The sequence below is a fragment of the Solea solea genome, chromosome 4 (assembly GCF_958295425.1).
Source record: "Solea solea chromosome 4, fSolSol10.1, whole genome shotgun sequence".
NCBI lineage: Eukaryota > Metazoa > Chordata > Actinopteri > Pleuronectiformes > Soleidae > Solea > Solea solea.
The window spans coordinates 14,630,239-14,649,731 of NC_081137.1; the positions used below are offsets into that span (position 1 = coordinate 14,630,239).

A 19,493-nucleotide genomic window follows, 5' to 3' on the forward strand; every position below is an offset into this window, starting at 1 on the left:
CAGGTTGGGTCTATTCCCAGGGATGTTCCAAGACACTTTGGGGCCCTGAGTAAAAGGGACTGGAGGGGGCCTTAAACTTGGACGTAGCCCCTTCAGATGTATTTTTTTTGCCCTCTTTGTTAAAGCGTTATATCAAGAACAACACATTTACTGCTGGAGATACACGTGACTGTAGAACGCAGAGCAGAGGAGATCTACACAGACAAGGCACTCCGTTGCTCAATTGTCTTGGTTGTGAAACTCAAATCTGCTGGCCCCCGAGGAAGTTAAGTGACGGTCAATAAGAACAAGACAGAGAAAGACGCACGCCACAAACAGCTGGGGGGGTGAACAATAGAGTGAAATATCACAATATTGTGTGTGGCGATATTAAATGAATGCTTTGTATTAATATTAGTACCTTTCTAGTGTTGATAACCACTCAACGTTGTTACACTTTAATAGATTTTTCTAGCAACGTGGGGTTAAGTGTCTTGCCCAAGGATCTATTGCCATGTTGAATAGCGGAGCAGGGAATCCATCCCACAACCTTCAAGTGGAACGATGACTCGTCCCTAAAGATCATATCGCTGTCATCAAATTGTTGACGGTTGTGTCAAAAGAAGACTTCTGCTGAATCTTTCATTTTAGTATAGGATTCTAACGGACAGTGGCCTTAACTTTGTGGGATCAAATGAAACAAGAGTAAGAAAGTCTTCTCCTCCTGCTTCCACATCATTAAAATGTGTTTTAACAAGTGTATGGAGGAGGAATAATAACAGTTTAAAGGGCAGAGAATGAGAGAGAAAGCTCTTCATGGCATAAGAATTGAAAACACTTTCACTTTACTTCTGTGCAGTGCTGTGTATACAGAATAATCAACACTAATCAAAGCCATGTAGACTTCTTCCACTCCGGCGATAACTTCTATAAACACAAATACAGTAGCTATAGCACCATATGCACAACATCCAAAACCAAGTCATTTTTGTACTTGTTGACCCAAAGTACTGCTGAATGGTTAGAGAAGCCCCTTCGTTACATTTGTAGGTGTTTCTTAAATATTGTCGTGAGAAATTCGCTTATAGGACACAGCAGATTACCATCTTACCTGGAAATATATACATGTTAATAGATTTTAGGACTTGCTCACTGTGAATTTATCTCTATCAGTAATTTGCTAGTTTCTGACGCAACCCTGGTCCCTGGTTTTAGATGTTTCCCTGATTTAAATGGTCAGCTCGTCATCAAGCTCTGCAGAAGCCTGAGAACGAGCCATTCATCTGAATCAGGTGTGTTATAGCAGGGCAGCATTTCTAATAAATGTCATGTTACAACAGTATCAGGAACACCCAATGGTCAGATTTTCACTTAAAAAAAGAAAAACACTGTGACATCAACCATTTATATCAAACTGTTTTAATCGACAAACTTTCCCTTCCGTCTACACACTTAGATAAACCAACCAAATTTAGACAGTTCTGGTCATACAGAGTTGTATTACTATGAATCATCACATGAACTCCTGTACAAAGCACAGCAGGATTAACAGAAGCCGGGACACACATTTAGACAAGGAGGGATTTTTTGAAAACTGTTGAATATTTTGGTGTTTTTGATCGTAATCCTCCCAATGACTGGTTTTAGGGAAATTACACTTTCAAAAATAAGTGGACCATATTGAACCACTGCAATTAAGACAGGAATTAAGCTATTTCTTAATGAGGGTCTCTACATGTTGATGGCCTTCATATATTAATTTATTAATTAACATACCTAACCGGTTTAACTTACAGAAAAATAGAGTCACATTTTAATGAAGGAAACACGTTTGCAGTGTGGTCTTTGTGACAAGACTTACCGTCACAAACTATCGCCAGTCTCTTTAGTGGCGAGCAATTCAATCATTCAGTGCTGCAACATTTGCTCGAGTCTCAATGGATCAGCTGAAGTCCAACTTTGCCAGGACGTGTATTAAATACGAGTGACATTTAGCCAATATCTAACTTTATTTACATTTGACAAAGCCTTGGAGCTCTTCCAGGAACTTGATGTATTCTTGATGCTCGATGGACGTGCTCAGCTCCATCAGTTCGTCGGCGAAGGTGTTGTCAATCCCGCGGTCAGCCAGGAAGTCCATCAAATGGTCATAAAGGGCCTAAAGATCAACAAAGCCAGGAAATCAGTCGCCATCTAAATGTTTCTTCTTAATCATGCTGATCGTCAACCTCAGGGTCCAGTGTGTAACATTTATTAAGGTTTCTTTTGGCAGAAATTGAATATAGAAGTACATCTGCACGATTCCTGTACAGTGTATAATAAACCTTGTTTGTTTGGTTATGTATCGATATACAGTAAACAAGATGAAGATTAATTATAAACATAACAAAAAAGAAAAGGAAAACTAGAATTTATTGTTCTAAATTTTACAGAAAGCTATATTTATTGCCAAGTGCAAAAGGTTTATACAGGAAGTGGTTGAAGCCGAAGCCAGTGGCTCTTATTTTGAAGGCAGCGATGATGCGTAAGAGGAGAAGAGGAGTGAAGATGACGGTGTGTGTGTGTGTCAAAGGATTAGTGTTAGGGCTTTCTATTTTCTTTTTAGCTGCACAGTATAGACGCTCAGAACCACTCGATTATATTTCTTTGTCCCCACAGCTGAGAAGCATTTAACTCATCGTTTACCCGAGTTAGCTGTGTGTTTGTGCTCTCACACGTGATACAGAACTGGGCAAGAGAAAAGGAGAGCAATGATGAAGAAACACGCTAAAGACACACACTGACCTGAGATACATCAAACCAACGAATGATGGCGGAAACACTAAGCTTGTTGATATTAATGATCGTGTGAGAGTTAAGCAACGCAAGCTGCACACGGTTCAAGCGCCTGTTTGCGATATGTATATTGCGAATGACGATAGATTTACAATATACACTGCCTGGCCAAAAAAAAAAAAGGGTCACATCGTTGGACCGCCTTTAGCTTTGATTATGGCACTCATTCGCTGTGGCATTGTTTCGATAAGCTTCTGCAATGTGACAAGATTTATTTCTGTCCAGGGTTGCATTCATTTTTCACCAAGATCTTGTATTGATGATGGGAGAGTCAGACCACTGTGCAAAGCCTTCTCCAGCACATCCCAAATATTCTCAATGGGGTTAGGGGCTGGACTCTGTGATGGCCAATCCATGTGTGAAAATGAGGTCTCATGCTCCCTGAACCACTCTTTCACAATTTCAGTGCCATCAGGGAAAATACATCGACGGAATAATCTGGTCATTCAGTATATTCTGGTAGTCAGCTAACCTCATTCTTTGGGCACATAATGTTGCTGAACCTTGACCTGACCAACTGCCAAGACTACCAACAATAGACGGCTACTGTAAAAAGGTGGCGATTTTTTTTTTGGCCAGGCAGTGTATAGTGTGCCTTATGAGAACCTCATCAGCTGATGGACAACTTGACTCAGTTGTTGACAATGACAGCCTTTCAAGTGAAGTGTACCGTTGTTCTCCAATGCTTGTTTTAATTATTGAAAAAAACAAACAAACAAAAAACCACTCTGATTATCAAAATAGTTGACGATTCATTTAAGAAATCAATTAATAATTGATTCATCGTTGCAGCCCTATTAGATATCACAAATTATTACACACTGGGCCTTATTATCATATTATATAATAAATATATTAGTGTAACTGTATTTGTTAACTGGCTTACCCAGTCCAGGGAGTCGGTGTTGAGAGTATAGCTGGTCTCCTTCCACTCTGTATCTCCCTCGGCCTGGAAACTGACCTCACGAATGGCAAAGATGTCACTCTCATCCTCTCCTTCACCATGACTCATCTACAAATACAAGTCAAGTTTGGTTTTTTTTTAAACTCCACAACTTTGCTATCGCAAGAAAATGATCAGACATCAGACATGCTGCTGACATTATTCATCTCACATGTCCACCAGTGCTTACCTCGTCTTCAGGAAAATGGCAGTCAAACACCAGGGAATGTTTTGCAGCCTGTTTTGTTACTTCAATGACAAAATTAGGTGCTGATATAATTTCCGGCTATAAAGAGAAAGACATAAATATTTAGATTTGAAAGTCAACGGCTTCAATAAAACAATCATTTAAGGCTCTTCACAATTATGGCGGTTATATATCAACATTGAAATGTTCAATGGCCTGTTGTAATGTAACTCACTTCTTCTTCTCCTGACTTCTGCTGTCCTTGTTCTGCCTCTTCCTCAAAGTTAGGAGGAATGCTGTTGTTGGTGTTAAATGTAACAGAGATTCTGTGTGAAAGCAGATGCACCGTTAAGTCACGTACAGGGAGCACCCTTTTATCTGCAACTTTTGGACAATGGTGGCTGCGGCTACTTACTTTTCTCCAGAGACACTTTTTTTGAGCTTTGCCTCTGTGCCATTCATCTCCAGCTCCCATCCTCCAGACATCTTAGGAAGACTTTTGTTTTTCTGGATCTTCACCTCTTCTTTGATTTCATCAGTGAGGAAGTCACCAAATGCCTTGTCACCTGTTCAAAGTTTAACACGAGTTTAACGCCACCGTCGCTGTTAGTCTCCCATGATGGGAGTCTGTAAAGAGGTAATGTTTTTCACTTAAGTCACAGCCCAGATTGAAATCGGGACAGGCTGCTCAACCTTGCATAACTTCAACTATAGGAGGATGTTAATTTTACACTTGTGAATCAGAATACACCAACATGTGAGTGACATCAGCTGTGTGTGTGTGTGTGTGTGTGTGTGTGAATTAAACACCCTGGCTACTAGAGGTGGAATTGCGGGGTAACTTAGGACTCACAGCCAATATCTGTCAAAATTAAACACAAAATGTCACAAAAGAAAATTGCATGAGGTATGAGAGTCAGGACACAGTAATGCTATTTGAGCCAAACTGACTTAGCCTCCTCCACTCTCTGCCAGTGACACCTGCAGACAGTGAGGAGGAACTGATACCGAGTCATACTGATGTCTGTCTCTGGCTGGCTACTTTTTCCCCTCTCCCTTGCTACTCCATATCCTTGTAGAAAAGCTCTCATGATTAGAACATTCATAATGTTTCCATTTTCAAGAGGGCTGAAACCATTACTCGGTCATCAATTACTACATTAATCATGCACTTGTTTATTTGCTCCATATAACAACAATCATTCATACTGAATCTAAAACTGGGATAGAAAAAAGACCTTGAAACATCATCATTTTCAGGTATGAAAGACAGTGATGGCCATTTTTTAACATCTGACTGTTGATTGATTACTCTATTAATCAAGGAATAATCGACAGATAAATCATTATAAAAATAATTAAGGATACTTTTCAAACGCACTCACTTATCAGAATGACAGATGCTGAGCTGCTAGTGGATGAATGAATGGATTGAAAGGGACATGTAAATCTTAGTTTAATTTTTATTTAATAGCGCTAATTCGCAGCATCACACACAGCAAACAACAACTCTGACAACTCTGAAACTACAGTACAACCACATATAATAATCCCCAGTATGTAGCTCACATTTACTACTTGACAAGATAAATGTTAACACTTACTAACGTGTGACAGACAAAGAACTAGTAACTTTTGCTAGTAAGTTAACAGCACACACAACACTGTTTGCGTTTCTCTTTTCTGTACAAATTTAAAATATGTATTAGTCTCTCACGTCTTGTACAACTGCCTCATACGAGCTAGGTTAGCTTAAATTAGCATACCAAGTCTTCCAGACTATTATTTCGTACCTTCTGTGTGCAGTCCTCCACATCCACACGACACCGAGGGCTGAAGCACTCTGGAGCTGAACAGTTTCGGCCTGTATCCTGACGAGGCTCCGTTGCTGCTGTTAAGCATCCACAGAGACCGGGTGAAGGGCCGAGCTGTGGCCGATGTCGGAGAGCACAGAGTCGGGCAGCTGAGCGGCAGAGCTCGCGCTGTGGACGCGGTGGCTGATGAAATGCGGACAGCGGTTCCAACCGCTCTGACAACCGACTTCAGCATGACTACGGGAATATTAAAGCGTAACGGACGAATGAGTAAAAACGAGTTTGACTCTCCTTCACTACCACTGCTCTTAGTGCCTGTGAGTGTGATGTATGACAGAGACACACGTGTGGAAGGGCACATTGACCTACGCAACTACAACCTTTGCACCGGAAGTAGTACTTTGAACAAGAGTAAAGTTAATTTTAAATTGCTGTAGGGATCTTTTTACAAAACTTATTCATTCTCGAGTATGGTATTTAAATTCTACTTTATATATGGTATAAAAAATTGCATATTTAAAAGGGTATGGATCGTGGATTATTCCAAACAAGTTAAATAATAACGCCCCCCTGTGGCCAAATTAAGGCGTTTCAACTGAAGAGTGGAGCGTTGACCTCAGTTACACTTAGAAGGTTACAGACAATTTCAGCAAACATACTGTATTCATTGTTGTGGGGACAATGTTTTGTTATTTAAATTTTAAGTAATGTACATTTATTTGAAAACAACATAGGGCTTCTCAGATTTAATCATATTTAAGTATTAAGTATAAGTAAATAATACAGATAGGCATTTCTTTTTAATTCTCTAGATCTATTAATGCTGTGCTACACTCATTCTAACTCACAAATCTACTAAAGGAGGTAGAGTTTACAAACTTAACTCCATGCCACAAAAACTTAATTGAGGACAATGTTTCAAATCAACTCACCAGATGTTAATATTTATGTGGTATAGAATGAATGTGCACTGCAGGCTCTTCACTTGGCGTTTGCTGGCCTTGAACCTTTAAATTAAAAAGCGTGCATATATTCTATCGACAATTTACAAATCTGGGCACATATTGTATGATCTGTAATGACACCACAGGTCTATGATCCCTATATTTAATTAAAAAAAACAAAACAAAAAAAAACCCCACAAATATGTCTAGATAAGTTCATCATAATACTGATGGTATCTATAACTTATAGGGTCTTAACTGACAAATCTAGGACATTAATCTGTTTCTGCAGAGGACCTGAGCTGAGTACTGTTACATCATTCAAGCGTGTTTCAAAGCAGTTGCATCATTTAGACTTAATCGCCCTGCTGCCAGAAGATGGAGCTGTTTTATGTCAAGTCAGGGCTCCACATTTCACTGCAACCACTGGATGGTTGGCCACTATCTACCTCCAGGTGCCTTTAGTTTATATACTGTACATATTACAGGATATGTTTAAGGTGTTGGTTTTTACCCCCACCCTCCTGGCTCAGCATCATCACTCCAACATTAATGTACAAGCAGTGTGTTGACTAGATTGAAACTTGTGTGTGTGACATGGATGTACTAGGACTCTTGTTTAGTGGCTAAACCTTTGAAAACAAAAATATTTGTCAACGCTGATGAAGAAATAACAGTATATGCAATATTATTCATTTTGAAGGTCTTAATAAGTTGCCGTTTGTGTATTTTTTTCTGACCGACACACAGACCTACAGCATTTTTGAAACAGTATCACTGTTAAATCCAAGAAAACCATGTGCTTTAAATTTTTACTCTTCACATGGTCCGACTCGTGTTTTAAGAGAGTAGATTATTTTATTATTATAACTCATAACAACTGTCTGTGTCTATCACAAGTGAAGTTTAGTTATAATGAACTCACCAAGGATGTGCATTTAATCTATTCAAGTTGATGACAGCACATTCAGATCTTAAATGGTCTATTTTTTCTTTGTTAAAAAAAACAAAAAGACCCTCGTGTGCAGCACGTTCTGTATGAAATTCACTTACTGAACATACAACCTGCTGATGATGAAATTACTACAATTCCAGGTCCATTTGGAGATTGTAAAATTAGCAAGTGTTTGTCATTTTATTTAGGTACAATCCTGAGTCGAGTGTAAACAAAAACAAAAAAAGACAGGAGTAGCATCTATCCCATTCTTCAACTTCAACACGGTGTCATTTACATTCTACAAAAGGTGCAGAAGACCTGAGTGATCAGATCGCTAACTACAATCTCCATGCGTTGCATCGTTGTCAACATACCTCTGATGTTTAGTCTGTCTGTCTGTGGAGGGAGTTAGTAATGGATCTGTGCAACATAGAACCTGGATATAGACATAGAATAGAACATGCTGGTTCTCCTGACGTGCATGTATTTGTGGTGATATAGTTGTAGATGTGGAAAAACTGGCATGCACAAGCACCTTGTGTGAATTCTAACTTTGGTGTTTAGACAAAACTACTGTACTCATTTATTTAAAGAAAAAAAACAAAAAAAAACATGAGACCTCTTTGTATAAACCCATTTGGGAAACATAGGTTCTTTTCCTAACCTCAATCAGGCTAATATCTTGCAGGCAGAAATAAGACAGCTGTTCAAACAACTACCTTGATGGGAAGGTAGCTTATTGATGACACTTAAAGCTGCAGTGCGTAACCTTTGTTGATTTTGTTGTTGTTGATGGTATTCTATTATTCTGCGTTTGTCTGGTCTTTGTGAACACAAAGGATATAACATTATTTGTATGCTGCATCCTTCATCTGAAAACAGGCTCTGTCAAGCAGTGATTCCCAAACTGGGGTACTTGTACCCCCCTGGGTACACAAAGTGAACTGGTGTTGCTCATAGAACATGCTGGTATTTTTAAATAGATCTATTTGGTGAGAAATAACTTTGACAGAGTTTAAGACAATTTTTGTTCAAGTCCATAGGGGGTACATGGCTGGAAGTCGAATGTCTGAAAGGGTATGGGACTGTGAAAAGTGTGAAAACAAGGATTTTTGAGCAGTCGAAACTCACTTCTGAAACTCAATGCGGGTCTTGCTTTACTAGCGCAGTATTGCTGTTGCTTCCAGTAGACACAGAGAGAGTCATTTGGGGCTGGAAGGCTTAATTAAAAAGGTACTGAACTCAATTGACAATGGTTGGAATGTAACAGCCATTCTGTTTACATTCAAAAGTTACACAATAAAGCTTTAAGATTTGGTGAACTTAATTTGATCTTGAGGACAAAATTAACCGATATATCAGGTTGAGGTTATCCATGCTGTTAAAATGCATGCAAACATAATAACTAAAGCATGAAACATTAAAAAAAATAATCTTCTTTTAAATGTTGAACATTGAACAACAGCAAGGAAACTGTTTATAAAATCTGAATTACAGTCTGGACGAGGTCAAAGTAGTTGTGAGGCCTCAGTTTTCAGGTTTCTGCTGCAGTGACACGAGCCAGATGCTTGTCAACTGGGAGGTAGTGAAATCCAGGGTATAGGAAATGCCGTCTGCTGATTTGCAATAAGTGTCTTTATCCAAATTCGACTTTGTAAAAAGAGAATCAAGTGTTACAGTCGCCTGATCCTGGTTCTCTGTTGGTTAGCTCTTAGTGAGGTGAAGCTTGCGACCAAAGTAATCTGGTGCTGCGTCCAGCAGCCAGTCAGCGTCCACTAGGCACAGGTCTCTCATGTAGCAGCGGGACGTGTGCAGCAGCTCATTAAACACCACGTATGCTGGCTTGCCATGGAAAAGGACAGAGGACGGATGGATGGCCACAGGCTGGTGGGTGTCCAGAGCCAAGTAGCTGCCGTCCGGTTGTATCTCTGCAGCATTGACGAACATCCCGTGGGCAAGGCAGCGGCGAACGTTCCCCGTCTCTGCCCCACAAGACACCAGCTTCAAATTCAGCTGGTAAAAACAAGAAGATTTGTAATCACAAGCTTTAAGTTGTAATTTGTTTCACATTCAAACCACTGCCAAATGAGCTCTACATGACCTGTGTGAGTAAAGGTTATGAGTATGTACCTTTAGGCAGATTTCTCTGAGCTGAGCCTGGACGTCTTTAACCAGACCCATGTTCCTGCTGTTGACAAAGTTCTCTCGACACCACTCCTGTAACAGCAGACATACACCGGATTAGCTCATCAACATCTCGCCTCTGGATTTTGTTAGGACACACACACTCACACTCACACACACACACACACACACACACACACACACACAGATGAGGTATAACAAATAAAACACAGGGAGCTGATTTTGCTGCGACAGAAGAATGTATGTATGTCTCCTTAAAAGAAATTAAACTATTATTTAAGAGGCTTGTCTAGCTGTAAAACATGTAAAGTGAAGGGATTCAGAAATAACATATTGGCAAACTTTGCCTCAAAAGATTTGAACATTTAAAATAATCAACTATAACTTAGTGTAAGATTTGTCTTGTAACATAATTAAGGACAACAACTTAGGATGCAATTTACTTCCTTCTTTGATAATGCTGATCATATGGATTATATAGGGGAGGAAAAATCCAGCCTAGAGCTTCAGGCTATCGTTTGTTTGTATAGTGATTGTGTTGGAATATGTCACGTGATATATACATGATATACGTAAATATTAAAATAGATGTCCTCACCTTATTACCACTGACTTTCTTAAACGCTCTGTAGATGTTGAGGAGGGTGATGTGGTCTCCTTCGCTGGAGCTGAACTTCTTGCGTGCGGCGAGCACCTCTTCCCGCCGGGCTGGAGGGTTGAACAGCACCGTGTCCACTGACAGCAGAGACACGATACTCAACACCTCCTCAGAACAGGAGTAATCCGGGGACAGCAGGATGGTCTGTGAGACAGAGCGAACAAGGCAGGAAGTGTTAGACCAAAATGTGCATGTGAATAATGTGGCTCCGCAGTCAACGGTCTGCCACTTCATGTCGTCTTTTATTAAAAAGAAAAAACGATCCAAGCAGAAGCTGTGAAGACAGCATCTGTTTGTGTTAGTTTTTTTTGTTACCTTGGCATATCTTGGCTCCAGAGGGAAGCTTGCCATCTTCTTTCCCACAGCAGTGAGGACAACTTGCCCCTCCTTCCTCTCTACGGCTCCAAGCAGCTCTAAATGCTCCACAGCAGAACGAACAGCCTCTGGGGTTTAACAGAACTGTTAGTATGACCACATTCAGACCTGGTGTTAACATCTATCCTGAAAAATGACTGATATTCTGTGTGTCTCAGGCTGGTTCATGTGACAGGGCATGTACAGTGAGTACAGTCAGTGCTGACAATGCGTCAGTGCCTTATAGCACTGCTCTCCTATGACTATAGCATCTTACCTGGAGATGGCTTGGACATGAAGTCAAAATTCATCACATCTGGAATCCCCAGAGCCATTAACTGGAGCATCACACCAGCCAAGTTACACCTGCAGCGCAAACACGCACACGAAACAGGCCATTAAATCGCACTGACCTAAATGTGTCAACAAATAAGAGAGTCTCCTGCGGCCCAGCACAAACTGTACAGTGGTTTATAGATTCCTACCTCTGGATTTCAGGCACAGTCATGGGGATGAGGTTGTCAAACTCCTGCTCGGTGTAGAGACGATAGCAGAAGCCCGAGTCCTCCCTGCCCGCCCGGCCCGCTCGCTGCCACGCCTGAGCCTTAGAAATGCGCTGCACCGCCAGAACCTCCAGACCACTGTCTTCAGAGTTACACAACAGACACAGTATAAACAAGATAAAAACAAAAGAACCGAGCACAGGGACAAGTTACTGTGTAATTCAGCACTGAATGTGTTTAGACTGAATTATCTTACCAGGATTGAAACGTTTTGCCTTCACCATCCCTGTGTCTAGGACATATTTGATCCCCGAGATTGTAACAGACGTCTCAGCAATGTTGGTTGAGAGGATGACTTTCCTACAACCCTGGACAAAGGTAAAGACAGCAAACATTTGGCATGACTATATAATAACATTAATCACATAATGAGACAATACAAATAATACAGCTGTGTCAGTTCCTATCTAACACAGTTATCATTTTCATGCACAGCACCCATGTTGTGCAGGTAGCAAGTATAGCAAATGCCCTCATCAGTGCACCTGTGGGTGGGTTGGTCTTCAAGTGAGGTCTGCTCATACAGCACTTATATACCTTTGCCATGCATCTTGGACCATGCGCTATAGATTTAAGGGCCTATGCCTTGTTTATCACAGAAACAGTTTGCCAGTCCATCACAGGGCCACATATAGAGACAAACAACCATCCACTCTCACACCTACGGTCAATTTACGGTTTAATTTTTGTCCAATTTACCTGGATTTACCTAGAATATCACAAAACATTTTCCCTTAAATATTTACTTTTGTCTACAATAATCTGCAGAAGTCTTGTTTCTCCTACATGTTTATCGTTACCTTGGGAGCCGACAGAAAAACCCTGAGCTGCAGTGCTGGCGGCAGTGCGGAGTACAAGGGGACAACTACCATTGAACCACAGCCGTCAGGCAGGTGCTTCGCAATGTCCCGGCACGTCCTTGCCAGAGCCTCAATTTCCTCCTGACCAGTCATGAAAACTAAGATATCATGGGACGGAGGCGCCTCCTGGATGCACACAAGGAGAACACATTCTGTTCAGGTTTCACAAAGAATCGTCACAGTACATGAACATGGAGACAGAGAAATGCTCACTTCTGTTTGCTTTCATAAACCAAAAGGACAGACGTATCATGGTTCTTAGCTTAGCGTAGAAATGCATTTATTATAACTGAATGATTTAGAAAAATTATTTGGATGTACTCATATTAGATTAACTCGAAAACCACTAACTCTTCTGTCTGAATGTATCTGAGAAATTGACATAGTATTCCAATTGCAAAACAAACTCCTGTTCTAAAGCATTGAGATTTGCAATTTGACTGGCGCCATGTCAGGCTTTGAAACTAGAATTTCACAGAGGTCACTGGAATCCAGGAACCTATCGTGTGGTGTGCTTTATCATCAATCTTACTGACAAGGTAATATTCAAAATTGACATCATGTTCTATCGAGGAGGACCTGAAACAAGTGATTGACACCATTAACATCCCAAGAAAAAATAAACGTAGGCTCATTTTCCCATGGACTTTCTTTTTGTAACCACTTGTCACCCCCTGCTGGATAACTGCCACGTCTATGTTACGTCCTAGGACTCCCTTTTCAAACAAGAAGACTATGTCCACTTCTTCTATACAGTCTATGATTGAAGAGTACCTGATGTATCTGGAAAATTGAGACAAGTGCAGCCTGCAGGTAGTCTGACTGTGACTGCTTGGTGTAGTAGATCTGAATGGGATGCTGCCTCCCTTCCAGGTAAAGTACAGGCGACTTGTTGAAGTACTCTGAGAACAAATCTACATCCATCGTGGCCGACATCACTATGACCTGTGCAGGTTAAAGAGAAATGAATGAAAAGGAGAAGAGTAAGCCAATAATTATGCAGATGTGGATGTGTAAATATACAGCAAGATGTTTTATTTGACAAGTGTTATAGGAATTAGTTCTAGAATTTGCTATGAAACTAACTTCGGCAGCAGGAACATCTCTCTTACCTTCAGGGGTATCTTGTTCAGTTCTTTGCGTCTGCGTTGGGCAGCCTTAACCACGCCAAACAGCACATCAGTGTGCACTGTGCGCTCATGAGCTTCATCCAAGACCACCACAGTGTAGCGCAGCAGTAAGGGGTCTCCGATGGCCTCACGCAGGAGCATGCCATCGGTCATGAACTTCAGCTTTGTCTCCGAGGAGGTGACGTCCTCAAAACGCACCGTGTAACCAACCTGAGAAGTTTGATTCAAGCACAAACATGTATGCCTATCGTGATGAATGTCCAGTTTTTTTTAATTAAACACTGATGAGTCATGTGTGAGAAGCCTGACTCCAGTACGTACCAGCTTGCCAAGCTGAGTCCTTTTCTCCTCCGCCACCCTTCCTGCCAGTGAGATGGCAGCAACACGACGAGGTTGAGTGATGGCAATGATGCCCTGTCGCCCGATGCCGGCCTCATACAGGTACTGTGGGATCTGTGTGGTTTTCCCAGAGCCAGTCTCACCTGGTGTATGTATGAGAGAAAATCGGTATGATTATGTACTTTTCAAATACATGCAGTTACATGCAATAGTACATTTTAAATCCAACTAATAAATGATTTAGGTCATCAGATGTAGTATTGATCTATCACAGTCACAGATACAGGCTTTATATAAACTAACAACATGATATAAAAAAAACAACACCTGTACTTATCAGCAAATAAATGACTACTCTTTTTTATTCTTTTATTCTCTCAGCAGATAAACTTTGCCAAATATCTTTCCTTTATTCTCTACATTTTAAGTGGTAGAAAATGGATTTGTGTAGAGCACTCGTGTATTTTAAATTTAAATAATGAATATACTAAATATTACATACATGAAAATAGGTAATCAAAACAATATATTTTATATGAAGTCATAAACGCTTCAGTGCTCATAGCAGCAGTTGTTTAGGTCCAGTGGGAAAAAAGGTGTAAACCTACATAAATAAAACCAATGTGCGTATTTAAATATAATCTTATATACTATATGTATAGTGCACTGGTCTCAGAAAGCATTGCTAATCAGGTCTTAAATGGAAAGCATTAAAAGACAGCCCAGGCATGTGGGGAGTAGTTTTGTTTAGAGTGGAATTACCCTTTAACTTGGCTAACGCATTAGCATGGCTAGCTAACAGTAGCTGAGAGCACTTTACCTATGAGAACCGCATTGTGCAGCTGCCTCAGCTGGTTCAGCAGCTGAGGTTTCGCCTGGTAGATTGGAAGTTGTTTCCTCTGGACTTCTATCGGAGTTGTTACATTTCCCTTTCTAGGAAGCAGCATTCCAGGTTTATTCTTATCGATACGGAAAAAAACTGACCCCGGCTTGAATTTTTTAGCCGGAGGAGGGTCGGGGTCGTGGGGCATGGTCTAGAAAAGGTGACCCTGTTGGTAAAAGCCGCACCGCGTTTTCTTCAGGTTAATTCAAAAGCAAAAAAAAGTTTTCTTCGTGTTGGCTGACAGACAGACGAGACTCACTGCGGATGTTTTGCTGCCTCTGCAAAAAAAACGTCACCACGTGGGGTCGAAGTCGGCGCACGTGTTTGACGTCAGCACCTCGGGTACAAATTTTACCCGAGTAGTGACTGTCAGGTACCGTGTTATTAAACCCACCGCTGTATTTTCAAATCACGTTATCACCAAACAAACTCGCAATCACTTATGCACGTAAGAGAAAAGAAAAGGTTGTATATTAAATGTTTATTGAAACATTATTCAAATGTAAATACTACTATATGCAAGTGCCCAGTGCAACCCTTTCATTACCTGTATAGGCATTTTATAGGTCACAGAAAATAAAACAACAATAATAATAATACAAAATAATATAGAATTCATCATCTGACCCAACACTGGGAAACCATGGTTATCATGGCCACAACAAGAAAAGAAAAAAAAAGTGCTCTTGTAACTACTGCATGTTGTTACACAATCTCAGGTTTAATCTCAGGTGCATTCCAATGTCAGACAGTTGAGAAATAGTCATGACATTAGTCAAGTCATAACATGTAAGATTAAGATTAAGACAACTGGCAACACGTTTGCTTGTGTGGCCACTGACTCATTGTTGTTTGAGCATCTACACTTTCTAAAGAAAAGAAAAAGCTAGAGAGAGTAAAATGCATAAACTCTGAGGGATTCAATACACATATTTTAAAGGTGCAGGTTCCGTATGTCAGTAACAAAATGTTAATTTAGCTCAGCCTGGTTAAAAATCAAATAGTAAAAGAGTGTATAAGATAAATGTTTGACGAATCTAGATATAACCTACTTGGTACAGTAATACACTATAATCTGTCTGGGAAAATGAGAGAAATCAAGGTAACGTATTAGCTTCAAAAACCAATAAAATATTATTTTGAATTATGGAACAGGAACATTAACAACCACAATATGTGGAATTTGAATTACAAACCTTGTGATTTTCCATCACACACCGCATGTTTGAATTATTCATAAATACTGTAATGGTAAAAAAAAACTATTTGTTTTAGGATTTTATATATTAAGGATTTGGGCTCTGCATAATAAAATAAAGTTTTATTATGTAGCAAAGTGCTCTGACAGTGAAAGATGTTATCATGTTCCTCTTTAATTAATACCAATTAGACATATTATTATCCCTCTCTCTTGCCTCCAGTCAGTGTGTCTGTCAACAGCTCTGATTTCTATCAACAGCATTTAACTCTGTATCCAGGGGGAATAATGTGTCCTCAAATAGCTCACTATAAAGTGTGCGTTCACATTATACTCTTCTCCAATGAAGCCTTACATATTGTAAAAAAAAATGCAATTAGTATCCCCTCATAAATCCATATTAAAATGGTCATAATGACAAAGCTAAACTAATTTTTTGAACTAATCACAGCTATAGGCTGTAAGGTGTGACAATGATTGAGCATATTCCACACATCCATTATAAGAACCTGTACATAATAGTTTTAATAAAAAAGGCTACTTTATATTTCAAGTGACTTTTACAGGACTAAAGGAAGGTGAGTTTTTAATTTTGTCTCCACATCAATCATGCAACTCAGAAACATTAGCTCAGAAAGAAGAATGAGGAGCTCATCTGAATGTTTTAGATCTTCCCCTCTCTTGGCCACATAATAGGGTCGTGCTCCACGTGGGACAAAAAGTGACTGAACAGCATGAGACATGACAGATAATGCAGCATGTGCAGCATTGAAATTGCAAAATTCCTTTTCCGACAAACAGTTTGGTCAGACCAACACAATAAATTTTTCAACTCTATAAGTATGCACTGTTTGTAATGAAAGTTATTATACATTTAGTTGTGTTCATTTAATAATACACCATAAAATCATGCAAACCATATTGAATAACATTAAGTGTAGATTACTTGCACAATAAACAATGTGTTAAGACTACTAGATAGTTTACTTGAGCTGTACTTTTAAATTAGTATAGAATACTCAGAATTACTCTTTCGACAAAATCATTTCAAGTTGAATGCACTGTGGGTACATCAAACAAGTCATTTAGTTAAGTCCTGCTAACTTAAGTGACATTACATGCAACTTAGAAGTTCTTAGTTGAAATAAGGCTGATTTTTGTCAGGAATAATGAACGGACGTGTAGCGTAACATCATTAAAGAATGGAGATTTGGTGTCTGGGACTATTTTGTAGTGGAAAACCAACATAAAGCGTGCCGAGGCGAGCAGGTAACCATAGGGGGAATAGGGGCTTTTGATGTGTCCTCAAGGGACCACCACAACAAAGGGTAATGATTGACAACTCTTTGCCCTGCCTCCCCATTGACCTATGAACTGCCAGTCCCCCAAACAAGACGCGACAAGACACGACAAGAATGCCACTGTGATGGACAATCTGACACGTGGTGACCATTGTGAAAGACAAAAATACCATGTAATGTGTAAGTGTTAAATGGGTTGGTAAATTAAACAACCATAAGTCAAGGTAATATATGAGCTCATCTCAGACCTAATGTGGAGTTCCAGGTGAGAATAAAGTCGATTTTTACAGCAAATTATTCATGAATATAAAAAATGAAAGTGGATCCGAGCAACCACCCTGTGGAATGCCATAAAAGGCAAACAAAAAGTACTGTGCCAGAGAATTGAAAATAAAATACCATAACAACTCTAAAATAAGAATTCAGTGATCAGTGATGTGAAAAGCTTGGGCAAACTATAAAAGTAGAGGTCTAACTAGTTTCCTGTCATCCACATATTGTATGTTAACCACTATAACCAATCATTATGCACATGAGCTGCAGATCCATCAACTATTGTTTGTTCTGCACTGGTTTCCACTTCATTGTGTTCATTATGTTGTTTTCAAATGACTTTATCTCCTTTTTCAATCTCATTGCACCCCCGTCTTGACTGTTGAAATTTATCTTGGGTAAATTGTGAGCTGGTCTTTAAGCTTTCCTACCTGTCTGACAACTCCATCTGGTCTCCATCCATACATTCATTATCTATACTGCTGATAGCAATATAGATAAAGGAGACTCTAAAATTGCATTTATGGGCCATTTAGCATCTCCAATTATCCTCACCCCAACTGCATGGCTTTGAACCGTGGAAGGAAGCCAGATTACCCGCAGAAAACCCACACAAACACAGGGAGAACATGCAAACCACTAACAGAAAGGTCCTGGAAACCTTCTCACTGTGAGGCCCCTGCTCTTTCAAGATTACTTGAGTAAAGCATACAATAATGAAAAAATAAACAATAATGTAATTGATGTAGTTTATTCTTTTAAGTTTGGTGGACCGGAATGGAACTGCTAATTTTATAATAATAAAAAAATAAGCTGTAATTGAAAAAAAATAAATAAAAAAAATAGCCTTTTTTATCATTTAATATTGACAGGTACTGGCTAAATCATTTCTACTCATTCTTCACAGGGTTTAGTTCTGATGACTTTACATTTCTGGATTAAAATTTGCAAGATGAAGAACCAGGTTTATTTTGATTTAATGGAAATTATTTGGCTTGACCACAGTTGCCTCTCATCCTAAAATACATCTCACACCATTTACTCCAGTATTACATCAAATAATATCCATCAAAAATGAAACAAATATATATCAATAAAACTGGTACAACACAAAACTAGGGCTGACATAAATTTTATATCGGATATATTTAAATATATGTGTGTGTGTGTGTGTGTGTGTTTTTTATAGCATGTTTGGGTTGATTAGGGGTTAAATCAGCAGTCAGGCTTCCAGGGGCAGGAAGAACCAGCCAACAAGGCCAAGTGGCCCTGATGGCTGCACACTTGGAGGATGTAGCCTTGACACAGCTACAGTCAGACACACACACACTCACTGAAAGGAGGTGTTATCCCAAACTAAATTATCCCAAACATAATGATCCAGGGTCATAACACCTCCCCACCAAAGACAAAACATTTCCCCTGAAAATGAACTGTTTGACTTACTTCAACAAAATGAGTGAGCAAATTGAATCAACACCCGTGCAGGTATGAATGGTGTTTAATGTCCTATATATTAACTGTGAGCCACTTTAACTGACTGACATTACATTTGGATGTTTAATTGTATCTCGTGCATCAGCCAATCATCGTCAAATATTTCAAACTTGAATGAAAAAGGTGCCGCAGATAGTGATGATATAAAATGATGACGTTGGGTAAGTGTCCAAATATTAACCCTTAGTGCTCACGGGGCACAGATCTGTGCCACCATGGTTAATTGCTGTGGGAATAATACACAACTCTTTATATGGACATTTTTCTTATTCTTATGTGTGGTTGAGTCAAAGTTATGATCCATTTTTTAGATATAAAGAGCAATAATTGTGCAGAAGTCACAAAATAGACAGTTTTTCTTCTCTTTTTGTTCATAAAAACGAGCCAAGTGAACTTTGAACTGTGACAGATTTTCAAATTTCACAAATTCAATCCGGTTTTAAACATTAGTACTTTAGTACTAATGTTAGTACTTGAGTACCTTTTGCTCAGATGTGTTTAAATAGTTGGTGAAAAATATTTTTTTTTCATCATTGTCCAGGTTGTGCTGAAAAAAAAAGGATGTAAGACTCTCTATATTGCACATTCTTATAGCCTCTGCATATACTGTATGTTTAAACATAGTAATGGAAAAAAAAGCAGCCGAAATGCTC

The 19,493-nt window shown here is 39.5% G+C and overlaps 2 protein-coding genes across 2 annotated transcripts; both read right to left on the reverse strand.

Annotated features, from left to right (window-relative positions):
- Positions 1-1,382: 1,382 nt before the first annotated feature.
- c1qbp (complement component 1, q subcomponent binding protein) lies at positions 1,383-6,130 on the reverse strand. The gene is made up of 6 exons (XM_058627466.1): positions 5,738-6,130; positions 4,360-4,510; positions 4,180-4,270; positions 3,948-4,043; positions 3,701-3,826; positions 1,383-2,137 (listed from the first exon to the last, which is right to left on the reverse strand). The coding sequence occupies exons 1-6, from the start codon at positions 6,117-6,119 to the stop codon at positions 1,988-1,990; spliced, it is 996 nt and encodes a 331-aa protein (XP_058483449.1). The 5' UTR covers positions 6,120-6,130; the 3' UTR covers positions 1,383-1,987.
- A 1,572-nt stretch (positions 6,131-7,702) lies between these two features.
- On the reverse strand, positions 7,703-14,871 carry dhx33 (DEAH (Asp-Glu-Ala-His) box polypeptide 33). The gene is made up of 12 exons (XM_058626511.1): positions 14,509-14,871; positions 13,671-13,831; positions 13,332-13,559; positions 12,994-13,164; positions 12,160-12,345; positions 11,556-11,667; positions 11,282-11,441; positions 11,074-11,162; positions 10,758-10,885; positions 10,383-10,586; positions 9,770-9,856; positions 7,703-9,652 (listed from the first exon to the last, which is right to left on the reverse strand). The coding sequence occupies exons 1-12, from the start codon at positions 14,717-14,719 to the stop codon at positions 9,344-9,346; spliced, it is 2,046 nt and encodes a 681-aa protein (XP_058482494.1). The 5' UTR covers positions 14,720-14,871; the 3' UTR covers positions 7,703-9,343.
- Positions 14,872-19,493: the final 4,622 nt, after the last annotated feature.

Coding starts and splice junctions, on each gene's coding strand:
- dhx33 (XM_058626511.1), bottom strand. CDS start 14,719: ATGCCCCACGACCCCGACCCTCCTCCGGCTAAAAAATTCAAGCCGGGG. Junction 12,346..12,993: donor CAATTTTCCAGATACATCAG/GTACTCTTCAAT, acceptor GTGTGCATCCAG/GAGGCGCCTCCGTCCCATGA. Junction 11,442..11,555: donor GGCAAAACGTTTCAATCCTG/GTAAGATAATTC, acceptor GTAACTCTGAAG/ACAGTGGTCTGGAGGTTCTG.
- c1qbp (XM_058627466.1), bottom strand. CDS start 6,119: ATGTGCCCTTCCACACGTGTGTCTCTGTCATACATCACACTCACAGGC. Junction 3,827..3,947: donor GCCATTTTCCTGAAGACGAG/GTAAGCACTGGT, acceptor TTGTATTTGTAG/ATGAGTCATGGTGAAGGAGA. Junction 2,138..3,700: donor ACACCGACTCCCTGGACTGG/GTAAGCCAGTTA, acceptor GTTGATCTTTAG/GCCCTTTATGACCATTTGAT.